General features: G+C 37.1%; 1 protein-coding gene and 2 long non-coding RNA genes across 3 annotated transcripts; 1 reads left to right on the forward strand and 2 right to left on the reverse strand.

Moving 5' to 3' along the window:
* Positions 1-805: 805 nt before the first annotated feature.
* Positions 806-10,987, reverse strand: LOC129426348 (uncharacterized). Its single transcript, XM_073864087.1, has 5 exons — positions 9,459-10,987; positions 9,274-9,380; positions 8,678-8,822; positions 1,298-1,372; positions 806-1,217 (listed from the first exon to the last, which is right to left on the reverse strand). The coding sequence occupies exons 1-5, from the start codon at positions 9,625-9,627 to the stop codon at positions 1,111-1,113; spliced, it is 603 nt and encodes a 200-aa protein (XP_073720188.1). The 5' UTR covers positions 9,628-10,987; the 3' UTR covers positions 806-1,110.
* Positions 1,583-6,312, forward strand: LOC141362132 (uncharacterized). Its single transcript, XR_012368115.1, has 2 exons — positions 1,583-2,406; positions 5,665-6,312. It is a non-coding gene; the product is annotated as an uncharacterized lncRNA (long non-coding RNA).
* Positions 10,988-22,544: 11,557 nt separating the features above from the next.
* On the reverse strand, positions 22,545-24,045 carry LOC129433214 (uncharacterized). Its single transcript, XR_012368043.1, has 2 exons — positions 23,831-24,045; positions 22,545-23,303 (listed from the first exon to the last, which is right to left on the reverse strand). It is a non-coding gene; the product is annotated as an uncharacterized lncRNA (long non-coding RNA).
* Positions 24,046-26,452: the final 2,407 nt, after the last annotated feature.

Consider the following 26,452-nt stretch of genomic DNA (forward strand, 5'->3'; position numbering starts at 1 on the left):
AAATGTTAATTTGATTAATAGAAGCATAATACTTAGATTTTAAATGCATGTGCAGAATCTCCAAATTATGTTCTTTCAGGTTTGTCATGTCATTTTGAAAATATGTCAGTGTTGATGTTTTCTGACTGTTGCGGTAATGAGATTTTTTAGGACTAATTTTTTTAATTATGTTACAAAAAGTGTTACATGATAAGTAAAAGTTTTTAAATTAATGTTCCCATTTACTCCAGACTTTGTTTTTCAATGTCTGGTGGGAAAAAAAGTAAATTTAAGCAATTTTTACATTTTCATGCTTGACATTTTTAAAAACAAGTTTTCATGAGAATCACCCATATATAGGCATAGCATATTGTCGATATACATGAGACATATATGTATTGCATATATGTTTTTACATAGCCGTAGTATGTATTTTACATATTAAAATGAAATATATGCTAAATATATTTTTAATTTATATATATTAAATATATAAATGGCATTTATAAAAAACATGGTGCCAACATATATGTTATGCATATATGAGAAATGCATGTTTTCAAAATATGTTCTTATATTAGGTATATGAACTACAAAACATAAATTTTTTATAGGTTATATGCATTTACCTATATAACTTGAAGTCCAATGCACATAGTATGCTTTAAGCCTTAAAAGTTAAACTGTGCAATGAACATAAAGGAAGTACAGTTAAAACATTAAGACTTTATTAAAACCATTTTTATTTAAATAAAAAACACAACATGAAACAAGCCTTAACAGGCAATTTGCAAAAGATAAAAATAAAACAGTTAGAACAACAAAACATAAAACAAGCCTAAGCCTTAAAAAAAACGCAATTCGCAAAAGTTAATAAAACAGTTAGAACAGCAAAAAATAAAACAAGCCTAAGCCTAAAAAAACTGCAATTCGCAAAAGTTAATAAGAAACAATTGAAACAAACAAACGTTTAGCTATAAAAATAAAATGTTTAAAACTGTTAAAACAACAAAACAAGAAACAAGCCTACTTTAAGCTATATTTTTTATTAAAACAGTTAAAACAACTAAATTAAACCCATCACAAGGTGATCCTTTTGCTAGCGGGTAATGCTAAAATCTTTTTAATTTTTTATGTTTCTAGAGTCTTTTTGGATGCCCGCAGCTCAGTTACCTTTTGATTAATAGCCACCCCGAATTGGCCTCTGGTGGTTCCAGGAAATTTCTGGATTACTGCATCTGTAAAAAATATAAATAATTGGATTTAACATTTAACTATGACAAATAAATTAGTCAAATTAACAAATTAATATACATACTCATTGTTGCATAAATTTTGATTCTGTCCAGTGCCTCCTTTGTTTCCCCAGCACTGCCTTTTTTGGAAGTGCCACCTAAAAAATAGCAACATAATAGAGATTAGAACGAAATCAAAACTCTGATACCATTTAATTACGCAATAAATTTCAGTACACATTCTATGAAGCCCATGCTTATAATGAATTATAGCCCCCTTTATAATTTTATAGGTAAAGTGAAAGCATACAATACAAATGTTAGGAAATGTGTGTTAAGAAAAGATGTGATTCATTAACTTTAAAAGGTTTACTTGCTAATTTAACTACAGAGCAATAATGTCTATAATAAAGTAATGAATCAATCATGAATAAAAATACAAAAATTCTATTATTAATAAGAACAATTGCAATTTAAATACTGGTACAAAAATTAATTTCGACCCATCCCTGCCTGCTCCTGCAAGGTTTTGTTTTTGGACAACCTGTGGAGTGTAACCAGTGCATCTCAATTTATTTATAAAGCATGTTAAGATTAGAGCCCGACCGATATGCGTTTTTTCGGGCCGATGCCGATACAGATATTAGGGAGTAAAAAAAGACAGATAACGATATATCGGCCGATATTCTTTATGTGTATATTATAGTTCAGTACACATATACTACAGTATATTATACTACAGTACTGTACATAGAATACACTATATACATTAACAGAATATACTGTATATGAATAAATACAATGCAATCCAATGATCACTCACAAATGTGGTGATCCAACACTTATATTGATGTGACAAAGATATGTACTATAGGCAAGAAGTTAACAATAAACTTTATTATCCAAATTAGTCGGATATCAGTGCACCAAACAGTAAACTTGACTTATTATTAATAACTTTAAAACACAAAGAGAACAAAATACATAAAACTTGCATCATTTGCAGTTTTGACGAGAATAACGTCATAAAGAGAAACTTATGAAGTCATTGATTATTATTAGCTTTACAGTAAGTTGTGTACTTCACAAATTAGTTAGCCACTCACCGTTACGAAGACAATGCTTGACGGAGCACATACTAATGTACGCTATGTTTAATGTTGTGCACAACGTTTTATAACACAAACCCAGGGTTCCTATGGAGCGAGATATGCGTCTTTATTACATGCGATAAATTAAATGATCTGAGAGAAATAAAACTATTTGAAAGAAAAAGTTATCACACTGATAGCAAAGAAGCATTTCATGAGAAAAAAAGAATATTTGAGAGAAAAAGTTTTCATACCAATAGCAAAAAATAATAATATTTGAGACTAAAAAAAAGTTTTGAGAGAAAGTATTTTCTCATGGTAGAACATGGAAAGTATAAATTTGAAATTTTTGAAATTATTTTTGAGAAAAAAAAATCTCTCGGGTATGTGTTTTTTGCTATTAGTGTGAAAACATTTTCTCTAAAAAAAAAAAGTGTTTCTATCAAAACGCTTTTCTGTGCTCTCGATGCGGTTTCTTGCTCTCGTGTCGGGATTTTGCTTTCTCTGTGGGGGTTGTGTCGTGGGCGGGGCCGCGTTCCTGTTGGCCGGTCGGGAGGGCATCGTCTTGTCTTGGGAATCGGGCTGAATCGTTGCACCGTTGTTCGGTTCACCTGGATGGATGCCGTCTCTGCTTTTGGTTGGGCGCGGACACTCTGATGTTTGAGTAAGATGATGACACACAACTCGATGGACAGCCGGCTGAGCAAGTTCACAGCACCGAAGACCAAACACCAAAAAATGAAATGGCACTCTTACTCATGAATGAATGTGTATTATATTATTAGCTTGCTAATCGCTAATTAGGCATCATGCTAGGTAAACTTGCAAATGCCAGATGGATGTTTTGAGTCACTCCTTGTTTGGTGAGTATTGATCAGGTTTCTGCCTTTGCACTTGCTGGCCTCGGGGCGCCTGAGGAGTGGCTGCTTGTTCATCATATACAACCTCCTGTATAACTTTTAACCAACGTTAGTGTGCAAGGAGGAAGTACAGAAAAATAAGGGACGCCTAGCTGCCGCTACGCCGGTGACCACAGTCCCGATGTACGTGCCAGTGGTGGTATATCATAACTTAAATGTGTTTTTTGTTTTCATAAAAATATTAACATTGATACCATTATAATAAGATAGCGGCTATTGAAATCAGTGTGAACAGATGCACTCAGTCTCTCAATATCAATACACAGCTATGACAATAATAAATAGGGCAACAAAGTAATAATACTAATAATAATAATTTGTTACACTTATTTAGCGCTTTTCTGCAACACTCAAAGCGCTTTACATATAAAAGGGGGAATCTCCTCAACCAACACCACAAAAAATAAGCTTTGGAGGAACTTGTGAGATTTGAACCATATTTTTATTAACTTATTAAATTAACAGATCCATATGTAGTGGTACAAGGTGATTGACATGTAGTGGCACAAGGTGTTTGACAGCTGTGTTCACCTATCGGATCATCAAATATCAATATCAATGTGTTATGTTTGTAACAACACTGGGTGTGTTAATTGTAACACATTGTTTTATGTTAAACTATTCAACACATTATGTGTTATTTCGTATTGATTTTGAGTTCATGTAAATAAAACACTAGATGTGTTGTCCGATGTCTCAATTGAACACATTCGTTTTAAGAGTGTATGTAAAACAAATCGCGTCCCGTATTGATTTGATACGCGTCATTTTGCCTGTAAATACGGGACGATTTCGTGTTTCACGGGACGGGTGGAATTGCCACCTTCCATGCACACTAACGTTGGTTGAAAGTTATACAGGAGGTTATATATGATGAACAAGCAGTTACTCTTCAGGTGCTTTGAGGCTAGCAAGTGCAAAGGTAGAAACTAGATCACTACTCACTAAATAAGGAGTGACTCAAAACATCCATTTGGCATTTGCAAGTTTACCTAGCATGATGGCTAATTAGCGATTAGCAAGCTAATAATATAATACACATTCATTCATGAATAAGAGTACCATTTCATTTTTTAATGTTTAATCTTCAGTGCTGTGAACTTGCTCAGCCAGCTATCCATCGAGTTGTGTGTCATCATCTTACTCAAACATTAGAGTCCGTGCTCAACTAAGGGGCTGTTTACACTTGGTATTAAGATGTGTTTTCATCGATCGGATCACAAGTGGACGAGAGAGACACATTACGTTTACACCTGGTATTTAAATCCGTCTCTTTTCTCCACTTTCGACCGCTTCTGTGCTGAATACTATGAGGGGGTGGTCTGTGAGACGGTGGGCGAGTCTCTCTGCTGTCATTCAAACCCGAGCGGGAGTAATTATGAGTTTATATGGACGCGATCTAATATAATGTCAGTGTCCACTGCTTATTTAGCAAGTAAACATGCTGCACAGTGTTTTGTACACGAGTATGTAAGAGCTTTCTTTGAATTTTCAGCGCAATTGATGAAATAGGATCGCGCAACTTTCACACGCTTTCAAAACGAAACTATGGAGATCAGACGCTTTAGTTTTATCAATGAAAGGCTAAAAATAGCGCTGTTCACCGAACGTTCATGCCAGAAGTCAAAAAAGACGTAAAACTTGTGTTTAATACCTCAGATTAGATAAATGGGCGGAGAAGGCGGTCGCGTGTGGCTGTTCGAACGCATTCGACCACATGTGCGTTCCGCAACTCCAAAGCGATCCGATCGAAAGTGGTTTCGACCACCTCTGGATGTGGTTGAAAGTGGTCGAAAGTGGACGAGCTTAAAACGTTTTGAACACCGTTTACACCTGGCATTAACGTCGTCCACTTGTGATCCGATCGACGAAAACACATGTTAATGCCAAGTGTAAACAGCCTCTAAAAGCAGAGACAGCATCCATCCAGGTGAACCGAACAACGGTGCAATGATTCAGTTCGATTCCCAAGACTGGAGAGACGATGCTTTCCCGACTGGCCGGTGGGAGCGTGGCCACGCCCATGGCACAACCCTCACAGAGAAAGCAAAATCCCGACACGAGAGCAAGAAACCGCATCGAGAGCAAAGAAAAGCGTTTTGATAGAAACACTTTTTTTTTAGAGAAAATGTTTTCACACTAATAGCAAAAAACATATACTTGAGAGATTTTTTTTTCTCAAAAATAATTTAAAAAATTTCAAACTTATACCTACTATGTTCCACCATGAGAAAACACTCTCTCTCAAAACTTTTTTTTAGTCTCAAATATTATTATTTTTTGCAATTGGTATGAAAACTTTTTCTCTCAAATATTCTTTTTTTTCTCATGAAATGCTTCTTTGCTATCAGTGTGATAACTTTTTCTTTCAAATAGTTTTATTTCTCTCAGATCATTTAATTTATCGCATGTAATAAAGACGCATATCTCGCTCCATAGGTTCCGTGCAAACTTTAGACTTTTATAAAACTAAAGCGTCTTCTCTCCGCCTCTTTTATTTAGCAAGGGTGTAGAGTTGCGCGAGCTTATTGAATCAATTGCTCTGAAATGAGCATGTTAACTAACAACACAAGCAGCAGTAATCTTATATATTGTTATATAAGTGCACGGCTGCACGTAGTTTAAACGTGTCATTTCTCCGTCTCGCGTCATTTCTCCCGCTTGCGTTTTAACTCGCAAGTCGACAAAGAGACGGATTAAAAACACCAAATGTAAGCGGGAATGCGTCTCTCTTGTCCATTTATAATCCAATCGACCAAAGCGCGTCTTAATACCAGGTGTAACAATGTTGTGAAGAAGACTGCGTGACTGCTTCCATGCCACCTGAACTGAGAGACTGACTGAAGTGTAGGGGGTGGGGGATTGGCTGGTGTCACTACAGTGAGTGACCTGGGTCACCATTAGCAACAAGTAGGGCGCACTCTGCTGGACAAACAAGTACTTACACCTTTCAAAGGCATTTAATGTGTTCTGTAACAAACGTTCATATCGGCGCATATCTGCGGCTTATACACCGATACAGATATATCTGCAACATGCTCATATCGGCCGATAAAATCGGCAAAACGATAAATCGGTCGGGCTCTAGTTAAGATGCAGAGGCGTAAAGCACTTGAGTAAATGTACTTCGTTACTGTACTTAAGTACTTTTTGGGTTACTTTGTACTTGTACTAAGTATCAAAAATATAAGCAACTTTTACTCTCTACTCAACTACATTTTTGATTGGGTATTTGTACTCTTTACTCCACTAAATTTGAACTGACACTTACCGTTACTCGCTACAAAAATATAAGCAACTTTTACTCTCTACTCAACTACATTTTTGATTGGGTATTTGTACTCTTTACTCCACTACATTTGAACTGACACTTACCGTTACTCGCTACATTGTTTATTCATCAACAAATATAAACAAGACGAAAGTGTCAGAGGGTGATGATGGATAGAATCTGTGGTCGCAAGGTTAGATGCACACACACAACTGATGGACTTCATGTGGCACTACGCAGGGCAATCGTTTGATATGAAAGTACTGCAAGAGCGAATCAAATGCATATGGAGAAGTCTGGTCTCGCGATACTTTGATGTCAAACGCTGAACGGCTTGCATTGAGCCACCATAGCGCAAAGGCAGAGGTAAAAATCTACTCGGCGGTACATCAGCTTGCTGCGTATGACATAAACTGTAGAGAAAAGTTTGCGTCTGGTCTGAGAGAAGAGATAAAGAGCAGACATATGGATGCATATCACTTTTGATTCTGTCAAGGGACCCTTTGTTAAACTTGTGATGCAGCAATGAAAACAAACGTGAAGCGCTATTGCAGGAGGGTCATCCCGCAACTCAAAGGCAAGCACAAATGTTTTATATACTGATGTTTATTAGCTAACCTGAGCTGTTACAGTACATAACTTGATATAACTTACTATATAAGCCAAAATAAGCCAGCGATGTCCTGTACTGATTGCCTGAATAACTTAAGTACATTATAAGCTGGATAAGAAGTGTACAATGCCACTGTCCTCACATTTATCGTATTTTCCGGACTACAAGTTGCTCCGGAGTATAAGTCGCATCAGTCAAAAAATGCATCATGAAGAGGAAAAAACCATATATAAGTTGCACTGGACTGTAAGTCGCATTTATTTAGAAAATTATTATGCTTTTGGGGGACATTTGGTTTGTTAAGTCTTTCTCCGTTGTCTTTAAGTCAATGTTTCAGTTAACAGTTTTTTTCAGGGGTAGGCTACAGGAGCAACATATAGCGCCCTCTCATGGCTGTAGACAGTAATGTTTTCCTTTGGTTCATGTTAGTCAGTATGAATTAATTTTGACATAAGTCGCACCTGACTATAAGTCGCAGGACCAACCAAACTATGAAATAAAGCGTGACTTATAGTCCGGAAATTACGGTAATCAAGTATGCTGTACCCTGTAAAAAATGTCTGTAGAAATTACAGTTTTACTGGGTATAACTGGCAACTAGCTGCCAGTAACTTACTGTAGATTTTACATTTATGTTATTTACTGTCAACATTTTGTTCAAAGTTAAATGAACATGAAACATTTTCAGACTTTATCTTCTACAGTAAGTTACTGGCAACCAGCTGCAAAATGAAAGCACATTTTTTTACAGTCCAATGTATTTACTGTAAAGAGGGATGCATGACTGAAGAAATGAAGTGCACTTAATGTGAGATAGCGGTGTTACATACTACATGTGTTTTCAATGAATCTTTCAAATGAACAATCTTTTTAAATATAACTTTTTTAGGATAGCCCTATATAATATCACAACAGTAAGGCTATTTGTCAGCATGGCACATTCAAGTACACAATAACACTAGACTAACATTAAATGGGACTAAAGTTGACTAAAGCTAGACCAAAACTAAATCAATTTAGATGACTAAAATGACTTAAACTAAATTAAATTTTAGTCAATAGACTATGATTATGTTTAATCTGTGTTTGTTCTGCCATGTCGAAATATTGAGGTGTTTGATTTCTTTTGTATATTAGGAAGTAAAACCTCATAAATAAACGTTCTTGTTTTTCACTGACCTACAATGTCTCTGTGTGTTGAGGACTAGTGCATCTTTGAGACAACATTCAGTACGAGCAAAAATGTTAATACTTAAGTACTTGGGTTACTTTAAGACTTTTACTCAAGTCGTATTTAATTGGTGACTTGTAACTTGTAGTGGAGTAATTTTTTAAGAAAGGTATACTCAAGTATACTTTTACTCAAGTATGGCTTTCAGCTACTCTTTACACCTCTGTTAAAATGTGAATGTAAATGAGGGTGTATATATACAAATTACTATAAAAGGGCAGGTTTATTTTTTATTTTGACCCCTTACCCAAAGAGATCAGATATGAAGTTCGATCTATATAATTACCAAAAACAATAATTATACAGACACATGCACACACTATGACCGATGACATACCTCTGAGATTGCTTTTTAGAAGTGTATCTATATCAAACACTCCAATTAGAAGCATCCGTGCCATGGTCGTTGGGGTGTTTGCATGGTTAGCTGACCACAACACATTTTTCGGCACACAGACTCCTGAGTCTGGGTAAATTTCAAGCTTTGGGGGAGGACAAACATACATTAATATTTAAAGTTACATTAATAAATAAAACAATTTTCTATCAAAAAGTTTTTAATGGTGCCTGATAGAATTTAGCTTTGCACAACATACACAACTTCTAGTCTACTAGTACTATTAATTATAATAAGGTTTTAATTATTTAACATTTTTCAAGAACCGAAGAACAAGACACCACAGATAATACAGAAACACAATAAAGTCTGACTAACATATGGCAAATAATGACCAAGTAACAAACTAAGGTAGATGAGGAAAGGTGTGTTTTAAGTTGTGTCTCTGAGGCAGCTTATGTCAAAGCTCAGGGGCCATGACGCTACGGCTCTAACACCAACAATATAGAAACTATCCTGAACATAAAACTCCAATTCATAACTTAGTTTGGTTAAAACACAAATTATTGACCATGTATAAAAAACTGTATACTCACAGATTCCTGTATGGTAGAAGGTGATGCCAGTTGTTGGAATGGGCTCTGCTCCTTCACTTCAAGCCATTTTTCCAACTTGCACATTGTGCTGAGAAGTTTTGGCATTTCTATAGAACAAAACAGTTAAAAGAATTAGAGTGAACCTTTAAATTAGTTAAATATTTAGATTTTTTGTAATAACTTACGACTGATAACACTTGTTTTCAAGTTGTCTAACTCCATTTTGAGGGCTTCATTTTCTGCCTTTAATTCTGCTATCATGTCAGGAGAAGGTGAGGTAAGTGATGTAGGTGACGATGATGTAGGTGACGATGATGTAGATGACGATGAGACAGGTGAAGATGGAGCTGACATTGGTGCATGTTGAGCTTTAGCTGAGGTATTTGAAAGTGGAGCAGACAACGATGAGGCAGGTGAAGGTGGAGCTGACAGTCGTGCACGATGAGATGTAGGCAAGGCACGTGAAGGTGGAGCAGATAATCATGACACAGGTGAAGGTGGAGCTGACAGTGTTGGACGTGGAACTTTAGGTGAGGTAAGTGATGTAGATGACGATGAGGCAGGTGAAGGTGGAGCTGACAGTGTTGCACGTGGAGCTTTAGGTGAGGTAAATGAAGGTGGACCAGACAACCATGAGGCAGGTGAAGGTGGAGTTGACAGTTGTGCACGTGGAGCTTTAGATGAGGTACGTGATGGTGGAGCAGACAATGAAGAGGAAGGTGTAGGTGGAGCTGACAGTGGTGCACGTGGAGCTTTAGGAAGTGGGGGTATGGAAGAAGGTGAGGTATGCGAAGGTGGAGCAGACAACGATGAGGGAGGTGGACATGAGGTAGGTGAAGGTGGAGTAAATGAAGTAGCAGAACTAAATCAAGCTCCCTGTCCATATTTTCCCCATTCCTTTGCCTCTTTATAAAACATGACAAAAGACAAAGACAAAACATTACAATCAAATGAAATGATGATGAAAAAAATGAAATTATATTATGCTTTCCATGAAATTATCTGCCTCTGTTTCTTGATGTGATCAGCTCACAACCAGGAACTGCCTGCATGTAAAAATCACCCAAGATGTCTCTACACTACAGACATGAGTCACATCACTTCTTCGGCCTTTTTTTCAAATTACCAATGGCAGTTAGAGTATTTATTTTTTGGCAATTTCAAGCTGTTTAATAATCACCTTTATTTGGGGAACTACAGAGTGAACCAGACAGCATACTGTATAGAGAATCAGATCACAACAGTTTGAGCCATGTTTGTTAAACGATAAGACAAACATGAAGAACATACAAACAGTAAGCCAACACAGTAAGCACAGAAATAATACCAGGGTGGGTATTTAAAGACTTTTACATGAGTAGTTACACGTATGGTGGCACAAAATAAAACGTGGTGATTTTTTAAATAGATAAAAATGAGAACTATATTGTATGGTGGAAGAGCACTAAGTTTGCAGCACTTTGACCTCTGGCGCAGTAACATCATCACTCCTGTGAACTGATGATGTTACTGTGCCAGACGTCGAAGTGCTGCAAACTAAGGCTGCATTTACACTTTGCATTAACATGCGATCTTGGTGATTCGTTCACCCAGACCTGATCATCAGTATAGCAGGACACGGTGTGTTTACATTTGTCAACATCAAAGTGTGTGATCGGATCCCGTTCAGGGAGACGTGCTGGATGGATAGCTGTCAATAACAGATGGCTACTTTACTGAGAAGCCAACAGCTGAGAATAAATAGCAAACCCAAAAACCGCGATGTTCACATTTTAATTATTATTCTTTTTTTATCTTTAAAGGCTTTATCTTTGTTTATCTGAAACGTCTGAACTGGGAATGCACGTTTCAGCCGACGTTACCTGAACTTGACTTTCACCCGCATGCTTTTCATCACCAACAAAATCCGTGTGAAACCTTAGGATGACCATCCCAACTTTTAAGTCTGCCTTAATAACGGGCTTTTGATTTGCTCAGCTTGAACTTATACGTTTTTGATTTATGATTTACGAATATGATTTAACTAAAAGAGCTAACAATTTCCTGTTCATGTCTCCCTCTATAGTGCGTAAGAAGTGAAGTAGCCTAGTGTATTTTATACAAACACATTTATAAGTAACTTACTTTGCATAAAACCAACACTGAATAAATGTTTTTGGTTAATGTTATTATGGTTTGTACGTGTTTTCAAGTAAATTAAATGTGTTAAATGATATTAGAAACAGACGACTGACCAAAAAGAAGCGCAACATTCAAGTTGATATGTCGCCATGGAAACCTAAACATTATAACAATCAATTCTGCCTTAAATATTAAATCACTCCATAAATAGTGGAAACATATGCCTGAATAAGTTACATACAGTCAGCAGTGTTAAAATGCTTTGTATCGATTTATTAACTCTTTCACCGCCAGCATTTAAAAAAAAAAAGTTGCCAGCCAGCGCCAGCGTTTTTCATGATTTTCATCAAAGTTTAATGCCTTCCAGAAAATGTTCTTCTTCAGATATATAAACATACAATATGCCAAATGAAAGAACAGACCCTCTGCTTTCAAACAAAAAAAAAACGTTTCATCCTACCTTGAGTGGTTATTTTGTAATCAGCTTTTGAATATGGGTAGGTTTCTGCAAAAACACCACATTTTGAGCAAAAAGCAGAGATAATTCCATGTTTGTGACGGACTTTTCATAGAGATCTCATTCAGAGCGATCTTTAAGACAGACAAGGACATGCAGCAGCTTGCCATATGGCAATACTTCCGGGTTTAAAATATTGCGGAAAGACGGAAAATCTCGTCATTGGCGGGGAAGCGTTTTCTCTTAATTGACGAGATATCTCGTCAATGGCGTGGAAAGAGTTAAGATACTTTCAAGCTAAGCTAGCATTGCTCCACAATTATGAATTTGTGCGTCTCTCACATGTGCTCCATGACCTAAAGTTGTTTATTTTTGACAACTGTCAGTGAGAGGAAATGATAATGGGCGGGGTTTTGTGTGACGTTGACCTGTAAATGCAGATACGATGCCTGGACACTGAGACACTACATTACACTGAGATCCGATCACAAAGCGTCCTCGACTACCTCTGCATCAGGACACACAGATCAGATTACATGCCGATCACAGACGCGTTTACACTTGTCTTTTCAATGTGTATGTGGACAACATCCGGATACAGGTTGCACGTTAATGCGAAGTGTAAACGCAGCCTAAGTGCTCTTCCGCCATACAACATAGTTCTTATTTTTTATCCGCTTAAAAATCACCACGTTTTATTTTGTGCCACCATACTAACTCATGTAACTACTCATATAACAGTCTTTAAATAAGGAAAACATGGAAGAGTTTGGTGGCTTCTAAATTTATCCCTTTTTGGATCCTAAAGAATGAATGGGGCTAGGCTAAATGCTGACACATTCACAATGTGCTATACAAAGATGAACTGCTTGCATTGATAAAAGATAGGTATGTATTATTTTGTCTAAGTTGAGGTAAGAACATAGTAAAATGTTGAAAAATTGTGTAGTTTTCCTTTCAGCAACAATCTTATAGCTGGGAGCCAATTTGTTTATATTTGCAATGGAGATGCTAGTTTTCGATCTCAGTAAAAAAAATCTAACCTTTTTGGGGCTAGGTGGTCCATAATTACTGGTCTCCACTTCAAACTTAGGGTTTGGCCTGCATTTCCTTTTGCTTAGAAGTTTTGGACTGGACTGACATTTTGTACTCATAAGTTTTTCTAGGGTGGACTGTCTCTGTGTGGAAAACAAAAAGGAACATTTAAAAACAAAAGATACAATAACAACAACATAAGCTGATCATATTTTCACGCACTTTAATGTAGTGCACACATGCGCATGTAACTTAAGCGCTTTTGCACCCACAATAATTATCATGATAGGGGAAGGTGTTCACAATTACCACACATACTGATGGGAATCGTTAAGTTTACATTTGACAAATTTGACGTGTTTTTACTTAACTTGAGTATTGTTTAACTTCTAGATCCATATGGGAAATATTTTATTTATGCATCTAAAAGCTTAATTAAAAAATATATTATTCCCACAAGACAAACATTTAACGTTAACGTTAAAGATCGTATCGATGACCCACTGCAGGGTGTCCTTATAGCTCATTATACGTTAACAAAATTAAAATGCAACGCACACAATACGTTATAACAGGTAACGTTGTGCTTCAATCTGATCAACAGCTTTGTAATATAACGTTAACGTTAGCCTAATTTAGGGGATGTGGATTAACGTATGCAATTCAGCAATTATTTAATTTTTTTACTTTCTTCGTGTAAATTATAATACAATTTGAGAAATTACCTGCAACTTTATGCACCTTTGCCTCGTACAAAGGCCATCTGCCTCTAGGTTTTTTCTTCAGTCCAGCTCTCCATTCAATTAAATATACAGATCTCTCATCCAGTCCGTCTAAGTACTTATTATATCGAAGTTTTTTATGTGTGATGTTGGAACAATGCTCCAGCTTTCATTGTCTGCCTCTTCATTCCACTCGACAAGGGCGAACATCTTCAGCCGTTCTATCTTGATGATACCTCTTCTACCTTCTCTATCGTAAATGCTGCAGTCAGTGCATGCGCGTAATTTCGCGGTCTCTTGATAACTTTTGAATTTCGGCACGCTTACTAGAGATAGGCTATGGCGCCAATCTCGGGGTTGAGCTTGCTATGCTGCATTCCCAGACAACTCGGATTTAGGATATTTTACAAATCAAACTTGGAAATAACTTTTGAATAAAGTAACATAAATTAATGTATAACATTAGAACATTAAAGTGTTTAGGAAAATTTAAAAAAGCGCCGTTTCAGACATCATTTCCGGGTTGAGGTGGGACATATCCTAAATCCGAGTTGACGTACATTCATGGACTGGAATCCAGACTGTTTTTTGTCAAATCTAAAAACTTAATTTAATAATCAGCAACTAACACTGATATCAAATCACTCCTGCCGTATAACCTATTGTACCACAATAGCATTTATTTGAACCCTGAACAATATGATGAAATAAGTAATTTGATATATAAATTACATATCTATAAATGATATAATTCTGTTGGAACAATCCAGTTTGCATCACATAAAAATAACATTTAAATACATTGTTGCACAAACTCCATTAAAACTTTAAACCCTGCAGTTACATACATCCAGAGTTGGGCAAAGATGCATTACAGTGTTTTTTAAAATAAAATACAAAATACCTTACTTTTAAGTGTATCAAAATAAACTACTTTTTGTATTTTGAAAATACTAAAAAACACTTTTACAAGGAAGCATGAACTTCTTCGCAAACCTTCCATTAATCTATTGCTTTACCATTACATTGAGTCTGAGTCATGCAAAAATATGACATGCAACCAGTAACGAGGGCCTACTTTGCATTACCAACACTGTCATTAAACAAGTTATTCATTAGACGACCACTTATGGCACCTGTATTCATAGCAACTAGTTTCTAACTAATTAATCATTTGATGGTTATCTAATAATATATTGTGTGTTTCAGGCAGTTATTGCAACCCAAAATATCATGATCCTACTAACAGCTACTTTAACAAGGGGGACAATACTCAGCAATCAGTTATTTATTTATAAAATAAGTAGTTGAAAACCAACATTCTATAATTTCAGCAATTCAATATGTTTAGATGTAATTAAATGTAGCCAGAAATGTAATCTGAATTTAATTGCATTTGTATGATGTTACAGTACTTTAAAAATACAAAACACTAATACGAAGGCATTTTAATCAACCCTATCACCGAAGGTGTTTGAATGAGGCAAGCAAGCAGCGGCAGCTCTCATTAGTCCGTATGTGTCAGCCTTAAACCGGGTGTTCAGTTCCATGAGTTGTTTGTCGAGTATATCATTCCACAATTGTTTCAGGTCTGAGTTGTCCTTGACAGGTGATGCTTTGCCCACGGTAGACTCGACCAGCGTATCACCCAACTTAGCTGGCAGCTTCCTCTTTCGGGCCCCAGTGACGTCCCAATTCATAATCTCGTGCCTTTTCATCAAATCATCCGTCAGTGCCATAACTTCATTTTCTTCATTTCTGAATGTAGTGTAGCTCTTTTTAAGCCCTTCGATTAGATCAATGCAGTCTGTTACTGATACAGTGGCAGACTGCAAGCCCTTCGTGGCATAATCACTGGTTTCAAACAACTTGTTGAATGTTACAAGCAGAAAGATAAATTTTTTCGTTTGCATTTGATGCAGTAGTGAGTCAGCCTCAAATTTTGTCTGACCTGAGCTTTCTGAAAATTCAGCAAGAGTCTCCAATATAGGACCAAAAAGTGTAAGCACTTTACTTACTGCACTTGACCACGAGCTCCATCGGACATCACATTCAATTCAATTCAATTCAATTCAATTCAATTTTATTTATATAGCGCTTTTCACAATTGGTGATTGTTTCAAAGCAGCTTTACATTAATAGAAGCAGTGGAAAGCACAGAAAAACGACAGATAGCACAACATAATACACGATAGCACAAGCAGCTAAATTTGATGCGGCTATGAATCAACATTATAAGCGTGCGTATTGCTAATGTAACGTAAAGAAGAGGGTGCTAAGTTAAGCCCAAGAGGGCTGCCTCCCCGGGTTGAAAAACCCCCTAGGAGAAAAAAAACCCCAGGCTCAGCCGGGGAAGTAAAAAAAAGTCATAGGAGGGAAAAACCCTTGGGAGATATATTTATATTGAAACGATTAAGGAGATTAGGCGGAGGTTAAGCGGGTTCTGCCGGTGGTCGTTGGTCATGCATCAGCTGGGCATCACGTTGAAGGTCTGCCGGTGGGTCAGAGGTGTGCCGACTTTCACATTTACCGGAACTGGGTCTGTTTGTCTCATTGTCCTCGGAGAGGAGGACGAGACATAAAGAAAGAAAAACAAAACCCAATTAGCGTAGGGGCCATTCATATGTATACACCTGTACATATACACAAACATATATCCACACATATCTATATATACATATATACACATATATATACATACACATACACATATATATACACATATACATATACACACATATATACACATATACATACACACATATACATATATATATATATATATATATATATATATATATATATATATATATATATATATATATATATATATATATACATATATATATATATATATACACATATACATACACACATACACATACACACATACACTTACACACATACACACATATACACATACATACACACACACGTACATATACGTATTGAGGATACAACGTCATCCTAGTGAAAGACTCTGCACAGTTTGGTTTAGGGAGAATGAGAAAAATGCACGGGACGGCGAATGTTTTGGAAATGGGTGCAGTGACACCCTTTTAAGGACTGAAGTCCCGCCCCCGACTAGTGGGCTTAACACCACAAATCTATACCCATCGTGCTTTATTGAAGTCCGGACGAGCAAGGGAGTAAAGGGGAGACGGGGACGTGACTGCGCCAGCCATCTCCCTGATGCCTGTCTGGGCTTCACAGTACTCCCCTACTCGACTCAGAAACCTCAGGAGAAGGGCCGAGCAAGTGATAACATAATTCCATACATAACTTTCAATCACTCCTCTGCGCTTGGCAATTAATGGCCCGATTCGGGGATTTATTGGCGTAGTTTTGAAGTTTTGGCCTTGTATTGTGGTTTGTATGTGCACAGAGTAGCGTTTCTTTTCCTTGTATGTGGAGCCTTTTCTATTTTATACGTGACCTTTGTTTTTAAAAGTTTATGCCCGGCTCATGGTTTGCTGCACATATGTAAACGAGTAAGGAGAGATTAAAAATTTTCTTAAGAATATTTAGTTTATTTATTTATTAGGTTGTTCAAGCTATCTATTGTGAGATGAGTACCATTAATAAAACAATTATGTGAATGCCTTGTTGAAGAGAAAAGTTTTAAGTCTAGATTTAAAATTATCGACTGTGTCTGATTCTCGGACATCGGTTGGTGACCTGTCGAGTTCTAAAGTCGTTTTCCCTGGCCGCAGCTGTTGCTGGATTTCCATAAATCTAGCATGTCTATGTGACCCCGTCATAAAACTGTGCAAGTTGTTAATGACATCGAAAAATGTTGATATGCTGGGGGACACCTTTGATGCTGTGCACAGGACGAGATTAAGACGGTGGGAATTACAATGTACATATACTGCGTGAGGAAATGTTTTTTTACTGCCTGACATTACCGATGCTCCGTCGAACCCAAATCCAACACACAAGGATGGATCCAGATGCAAAGGTTCCAATACTTCCAAAATCTTTCCTGATATAGCACCTGCCTTCATGTCCTGCGTTTCCACAAACCCCACAGCTCTTTCCTTCAACACGCCTTTGTGTATGTATCGGATACAGACTGCCACGAGCTCTTTTTTTGACAGGTCTTTACATTCGTCTGCCAAAATTGCGTAGTATGTATCTGCATGGTTGTGTAAATCCCCTTTTATTTTGGATATAATTAATGATGCTGCGATTTCCAGTACTTCATTTTGGATGTCGGGGCTAGTGAGTTTTGCATTTCGAGGCAATTCGTCCAGTCGCCTTTTTATTTCTGGATCATAGCTGGAGATCAGTTGAAGTAATTCTAAGAAGTTGCCTTTATTTAGTGCCTCTTGGTTTACACGATGCCCACGCAAGGGAATGTCTTGTTTTGCGCAGAATAAAACAAGGTCTATTACAACTTTAACGTGTTCTCTATTCCTTTGGACAAACGAACTGTTTATATCATCTTTGTGCAGCTGGTTAATTATATTTCCCCGTCCTGGTTTATGACTTTGTCTGTATCCTTCAGATCTGGCCAGCACTGTTGTATGTGCCCTGCTAGCCTCGCGTTTAACACAACACTGGGAAAGATATGGCGTTTAATCAGACCCAAAAGTCGCGCGCACAAAAACCACGCGCGAGCGCGAGATACAAGCGCGCAGAACACTATTCCCGCGCGGACAAGCGTCCTCGCGAGCGCGCAGAACACTATCCGCGCGCGGGAAAGCGTCCTCGCGAGCGCGCAGAACACTATCCGCGCGCGGAAAAGCGTCCCTGCGAGAGCGCACCTCCGCTCAGCGCGCACAAATGCAGTCACGCGAGCAAAGGCTTGGATGAGCGCTCGCTCGACTCTCTCTATGCTCTCACAGCTGCACCACATGCGCTCGCTCGATCAAGATGACTTTTGGGACTTTGGGGGCGGGACATTGACTGATGTCTCCGCTTCTGTGATTGGTTGTTTGATTTGATTAGTGACACGCATGGTCTCTTGTTTCACTATCCGTATCCAGTCAATCTAGGCAGAGAAAACATGTTTTAATATGACCATTATGTCAGAGTACGTAATTTATGTTAGAACATTAGTCTTGTTTAAACCATGCAATAAGCTCCCCTTACAAAAATGAACCATGGTTTTACTACAGTTAAACCCAAAAAAACATGATTACTGTAGTAAAACCATGGTAACCACAAATAACCATGGTTTTGATAACCATGATTTTTAAAAACCATAATTAAACCATGGTAAGTGTAGTAAAACCATGGGGTTGCTGATAGTAATCAATACACAAAAAAAACATGGTTACTACACTTTTACCACAATAAAACCATGGTTAATGTTATTAAGGGTCTAAACATAACCAAACAATAATACTTATTTTAAGGTATTCATTTTGTTTGTTGTTTAATATGTAGATAATTTAACAACCATATTATGGCAAATGAAACTCATTGGGAAACTCAAATACAACAACAATGTAAAATTAAATGCTATTTTGACCCTGAAAAGATACAGAATAAACTATATTAAAAAAAATAGTATCTATTTTTTTTTTAGTTTTTTTATATATACATATACACATACACATTTATACACACCAACACAGCAGGCCATAATTTCTTTATAGTGAGTTGGTGTTTGTATGTATCATTTCTGGTAATCTTTGTTTACACAATATACTTTACACTATACTATTTTGTTTTGTATATTTAAAAAAAATCTTACTGTTCCATTTGACATTTTTAACTATCTTACATTTATTTATTCTTTTTTTATTTGTACACAGCCCAACTGAAAATGCTATACATGTACAGTCTTTGTCATGCTGATAAGGTACACTAAAATTACAATTGTTAGACAGGCACGGATTAACGCACGGGCCTACTGGGCACTTGCCCAGGGCACTGGCCACCAGGGGGCCCTGTCAAATTTACTGTGTCTATTCTTTTCAAATAAATATTTTTATTTTAATTTTATTTTCAGTAAAATTGTGTTAAATATTGAGGAATAATGTGTTTTTTGCAGTTGCAAAGTATTAACTAGTAAATAAATCAAATAAATAATTTTTATGTATTGCTGCGCTGTTGAGAGGGACATCTAGAGGCGAGTGAAAAGCATTGCGTAATATAACACTCACGCGTAGAAGACGGTTACTCAAAAACCAAAACAAACATGAGTTTAAAACCTCAACCACGTGGATGAGTGATAAGAAAGCACAAAACGGACAGCTTTTCATCACCTTGCCAGTCAGCAACTGTGAAGAAGAACGTTCATTTTCTCTAATGGCAAGAGTAAAAAACGAACTAAGAAGCAAAATGTGTCAAGGACGTCTAAATTCACTGTCTTTAATGGCCATTGAATGCGATCTTGTGAGGGAACTGGATTTTGATGATGTTGTGGAAGCTAAGGTAAATTTAAACCAACTTTTTATTCTAAGATTTAAGGGGCTGGACACACAAAGCTTTTACACTCGCGGCCAGCGCATGTTTTCAATTGATTCCAATGGAAACTCTGCGTTTTTCAAATAAGAATTTTCTCCTGAGATATGATTTGGAGAGGTGTGCCTGCCCGGTTGCATGAAACTCCTTAAGTGAGGGTTTCCCTGAGGGAGAAAAAAATCTCTGAGGTAAGGCATTTATTTAAGAGCGTTAACAAAGGTCTTAACTGTCACCCTTACCTAAGTGTCTATTCTAAGTATTTTACAATAGTCTCTGCCAAAAGACAGCAGAGGAGGAGCGGTTGCTATAATTACAAAATCTCACAGCATAAACAAATTAACGCACGCAGCTCAACAGACGGCGGATTTGTGTACAATGAAACATCGCAAATAACAGACTGTAAAGTGCCGCATGTTTAAAACCTGAAAGTAATTCAAACTGGAAACTGTTTAGATTGACGGACGATCAAACCGCTATTCTACTTATAAATGCGCATCACTTTTCTCTAAGGGATTATTCCAAACGTTAGAAATGCGCTTTGGTACTTCATTTTCTTAAATAACCATAAAATCAGCCATCGCGTGTGAGGTTAAGGGACCTGTTATAGTCCCTTAAGTTTTAAGGGAAAAATGGGACTTAAGGACTTTGTAGCAACGCATAACAGAACTTAAGGTAATACTTTAGCATTTAAGGGTAAATACTTATTGACAGCCTTAAGGTTCACTCAAGGTTTTTTCTTGCAACCCATTTTTTATTAAGAACACCCTTTACCTTATATTTAAGGGATTTCTTATCTTAAGGACTTTCATGCAACCGGGCTTTTTGATTGAGTATGTTGTACAGTATGTTGTCAGATACTGGTGAGATATAAATAAACCAATTTGTGGTGTGAAAGTACAGAATATTGTGTGCATTCTCTCCCCGCGTTTTAGTGCCATTGTTAATCCTGTAAAATGGGGCATACAGGCAGAGGCGAACCAACACTTGAGCCCTGTGCATACAGGTGCAACGCTGTTGCCCAAAAAAATTGGTAAAGGGGGGCCTTTGAGACATCCGTGCCCAGGGCACATCATCGCCATAATCCGTCCCTGTTGTTAGATAATATCACCTTTTTTTTATAAAGTTTTGTACAGGACTATACTAAAGTTTGCTAATGCTAAGTCCGAACCAACTCTGTGACCTGACAATGTCAATAGAGTGCCGAAGTCATGACGTCACTTTGTAGGCCAACCCGGAAGTTAGCGGCGCATGGGTTCCCTCGATCGAAAAGCCATTAATTTTTCCCATAGACTTTTGGAAAATCGCAAAAAATAAGATCTGTGTTCAACAAAGAGTTATGAACCTTACACGTTTTGTCTATCAAGATAATCTTTATAAGTTAATCGAAAATGTATACATTTTGAAGCCTAAATAAAGCCGTCAGATATAAAATGCTAACGGTATGCTATAAACGGACTACAGCGCACCGGTCGCGGATCAACGTCATCATCAAGCTTCCTCAAACTTTATTTAAAAAACACGCTCGCTCATTATGATCTGCGCTGTTTATGGACACTTATCCACTTTTTCATGAGAAATATTGCCCATTCGTTATTTCCAAAAATGTTAGAAATTTTGTTTATGCGTGCCTCTTTGAGATTTTTTGTTAATGTTTTATTTATTTATTAGTTTATTATTTCGTTAGTTTATATAAACCTTAATATTATTTTCTTTGTGATTAAGGTTATTATGCATGATCATTGTGCCAAATAAACGTTAAAGATTATCTTTCACTGTATTATGTTTGATTGTATGTTTGCATACCATTTGCTAATTCGCCAGAAAAAAAAACATCTCAGAAGCCCTAGCTATTGCCGTATCAATTTCCAATCTTATGTACTTTTTCTTACTTAGACGATAGAAAACCATAGATCGAGGAGAGAGAAAACCACTATAAATCTGGACATAACAGTGCAGCTTAGATGCTGGTTTACTTACCGGTATTGTAAGGGCCAGCATGAGGGACAAGGTTTATCAAGTCTCATTAAAACTATGGAGAGATAGAGGAGTTAAATAAAGTTTTCTATGTATTTATAAGATAACTATACAATCTCTGAACAAGCAGAACACAGTTAAATTCCAAACATTTAATATAATAGTTATATATAATTATATATGTTGAATTTAAAGAGAATTGTCCAATAGCATCAATGCTTAAATACAATATATTATAATTAAACCATACATGTTCCCTAAATAAACCATATATACTAATTTTGTTCACATTTTCTATATATTTTTACCTGGTAATCCACAAGCCCCAATGTGAGAGCCTGTGTAGTAAATTTTATCTCACATTACTGTGAGCTGACTGGTGTATAGTTACAATAGTATACAATAGTTTAACATTTAATTTTTGGTATTTGTTAGACAAGTGACTTACAGTGCATTCAAGCTATAGATATCAGCGTGTTCTCTGGGAATTAAACAAAAGTTAACAAAATGCTCCAATCACTGATTCACAGAAACATTGCAGCAAGTTTTGTAGTAAACATCTTTATTTTCATAAAATAAGTAAACTGAAAACAAACTATATACTATATAATTCACATGACAAGTCTCTACAGGGAAAGAAGGTATTTTTGCAACACAATGTGAATGCCCACATGGAAAATGCAAGTGCAAGTGTGTATAGTTGTGGCAAATTTTAATCAAGGTCCTCAAGGTTGATTTCTTTGGGTCTCCTCCATCCAACAAAGTACGTAATGGAATCCTCAAAATGAGCAACATATTCACACACAACACTGAAAGTATCCCTATCTGGCAATCCTGTCTCCATTCGAATCACACTTTCACTCATCTGAAAGGCTGAATACATGTCATGACAGTTACTCGTTTGCCTTTGGAGTTAGTCTTTGAGAAGCTGAATCTCTGTTATGGAATGCTCTAACTCAATCTCAAGCTGGATTCTTTTTCTTCGTCCAGACTGCAGCTCTTCTTTAGTTGTGCTTTTATTTGGTTGTTCCTCAAAATTGATAGTGAGGGTTTGATCAGCCGGAGATGGTTCATCATCTTTGTCAGCCATAAATTGTAGCCATTTCCTCCTCTTTATAAATGGGTGGTGGAACATTTTTAGGCACATCAGCCCTATCCTGTCTCAGGGAGTATGAATGATCTTCCAAAATTTGTCCAGTGGGAACATCATTTGTGGATATAAACAAAACGGGGACATTTTATCCCCTGCAGGAAAATGACAGCTGCAGATGCGAGAATGGACACTGGACATCCGCTCAGCTCGTCTAAGGATAAATTCAAAATAAGCAGTGTTAGTTTTATGGAAGTTACACCTTTACAAATTAAAATTACAAAAATCACACTTTACTACTAAAATAACAAAGATTAATATCATTGTTATCTAATGCCTAACTAGTGCTGTTTACAAATACAATCATTATTATTAGTGGGTAAAGCAAAGTTGAATAAAAGTCAATAAACCAGGAATTATTTTGAATATTTTAATTAAACACATTTCTCGAAGTAACGTTAGCCTTTAATAAAACTGCAGCAGATCTAATCTATTAAACAGCAAAGTAAACAAGCTTTAAGATATTTTAAGAGAAAGACACAGATAAGTTATTTTAGCTGTTGATTTTGTTATAAAAAACGTTTATTCTTGCTAACTTAGCCTTTTCAATTCCATCTGACCGTCAAAGTATCATATCATTCGCGTGTTGAGCAATATGCACCATTAAAGTTTGGTCGTGCATGGCCACATTCAGGCAGTAAATACGGTGTTCACATGGAAATCATCGTTGTGTTAGCTTACCTTACGGAACAGTCTCCGCTGGGGAACATCGGACGGTAAACGAGCATCTTTCATCGAACGACTTGTGGTTGCATCTCCGGACAAAACAAAACATGTCAAACTACAGTCTCTCCACAGTACAACAATATTTGGAAAAACTACAATTTGAAAAGACTAAATATATAACGTTATGTATATTAACTGAAAGGTAAACTTCTGAGAACGTGAGGCTGAAAGGCTATTGACAGATTTCCTGTCATGATGACGTCTAAACTCCCCGCCAAGGATGTAGTCCCTATTAGCAACTTGTTAGCAACCACCGTTTTTAAGGCACAATAAAGTTTAAAAAAATCACAAGCAGATTATAACTGGTGTATTTTATGTCATAGAACAAAACGTGAAAATATTTAGAGGTTTTGTTAACCACAGACCTTATTTCAGGCGATTTAGCAAAAACCCATTCAAAAAACCCATAGACTTCAGGGCGAGGGAACCCGTAGTGCTAAAATGCTAACTCACTTCCGCGTTTTAGCCTACAAAGTGACGCCATTACTTCGGCACTCTATATGTAGCAGTAGCCTACAGTATATATGCAAGATGATAAACAGTAAACATAATATATAATAAAATTGGCATTGTTGTTTGGTTTTGCAATCATTAAAATAACGTGCTCCGACATAATAGTCATATAAACGTGTCTTCTCTAGCTAGATTGACTGGATACGGATAGTGGAACAAGAGATCATGCGTGTCACTAATCAAAACAAACAACCAATCACAGATGCGGAGACATCAGTCAATGTCCCGCCCCCAAAGTCCCAAAAGTCATTTTGATTGAGCGAGCGCGTGTGGTGCAACTGTGAGAGCATAGAGAGAGTCCAGCGAGCGCTCATTCAAGCCCTTGCTCACATGACTGCATTTGTGCGCGCTGAGCGGAGGTGCGCTCTCGCAAGGACGCTTTTCCGCGCGCGAAATGTGTTCTGCGCGCTCGCGTGGACACTTTTCCGCGCACGAATAGTGTTCTGCGTGCTCGCGAGGACGCTTGTCCGCGCGCGAATAGTGTTCTGCGCGCTTGTATCTCGTGCGCGCGACTTTTGGGTCTGATTAAACGCCATAGAAAGATGCTTCCAGTCTCTAAAGCCAGATTTTATAAATCGGCTCTCGCTGACTGCTTCAGGGAAATTGCGACATGGTTTACAAAACACAGCGTCTCTCGAAATACTGTACTCTAGCCAGGGCTGGACTGGGACAAAAAATTGGCCCTGGCATTTTGGCCCAGACCGGCCCACTACTTAGGATCACAAATCTTTGTGCAATCTTGACTATAACTCCATATAATGATTAAGTAGAAAAGTATAAAGGGCTGGTTATACTCGCGCTTTGGTCCGCAACGCAAGCCTCCGCGGATCGCGCGCGCGTCTCACCAAACGGACGAGGCGTTTATAGTTAACGCGCTCGCCGTTGCACTATTTTTTTAACCACCAGGCGGCGACGCTAGCAATAAAGTAAAAAACAAACACAAAGAAGAGGATAGAAGAAGTCGTCCGCTGGAACAACCCTACTGCTTTTAACATTAGAGTTTGATATATATATAAATATGAGAACATGAATAAAACAACAATCTTTTTAATATGTCTTTATTAAACATTAAAATTTCATTAACGTTTTTACTAAACAAACAGTACAGACATCTTAAGGTTTATATTTTATTCCTCATCCAGTGGTTCATTCAATACAAATATAAGCCAAACATTCTGAATCATGTAAAATAATTCGTGTTTTAAACTGAAAAAGTTTCCATACTTTACTTCCAGAGTGTCAGATAAATATATACATTGTTTTGCTTGGATTTATCAAAGAGATACGTCACAGGCTTGCCTGCTCGGACAGAATCGCCTCGAGTTCGGTCATTTTCGGATGCGGAGCCGCGCGGAAAGTTACAAAAAATGGCGTGCACAGGGCCACGCGAAATGGTGACCCAACGCGCGCGACCGCCCACTCCATTGACGTCATTTTTGCCGCGCGCACCAACGCGCTCTTGCGGACGCGGCGACCATAAACTACGCTTAAGAGCTGACACATGACATTACAAAAATGTAAGCGCTGTAAATTATTTTAAAAATAATAGTATAAGCCAGTGAGTGCACAATGTTGTGCACCTTATGATAACACTGACACAAGATAAATGTTACAATGACAAGCCACAAGCCCCATTACAGTGTGTGCAGAAAATTTTGATCACTTTTTTTCTGAACACCTTTTACCAATTCCAAACCAAAGTAATTTTAATAACCAACATTAATTTTGTATATATGTACTGGTTAAATTGTTTCGGTTTCTTGGTGTACAAATTTAGTATGAAAGACAACAGATTAACTGATTTAAATCAAATTAAATTAAATACAATGCCAGGGATGAATACATCAGGCTAACACAATAACAATAGCCTAGTACAATTTCCGGAATGAAATACGGTAGAGGCTAACAGTAAAATGCAAAGCAGTACATTAGTTTACCATTAAACTTCACAATTATCTGCATTTACTTTACACAATAAGAAAATAATAAACGGCTCACACAGTATTTAATGAGTTTTTAACAGCCCTTAAACAGACATGAAATGCTTTTAATACACCCCAATTC

Source organism: Misgurnus anguillicaudatus, chromosome 25 (genome assembly GCF_027580225.2).
Source record: "Misgurnus anguillicaudatus chromosome 25, ASM2758022v2, whole genome shotgun sequence".
Classification (NCBI taxonomy): Eukaryota; Metazoa; Chordata; class Actinopteri; order Cypriniformes; family Cobitidae; genus Misgurnus; species Misgurnus anguillicaudatus.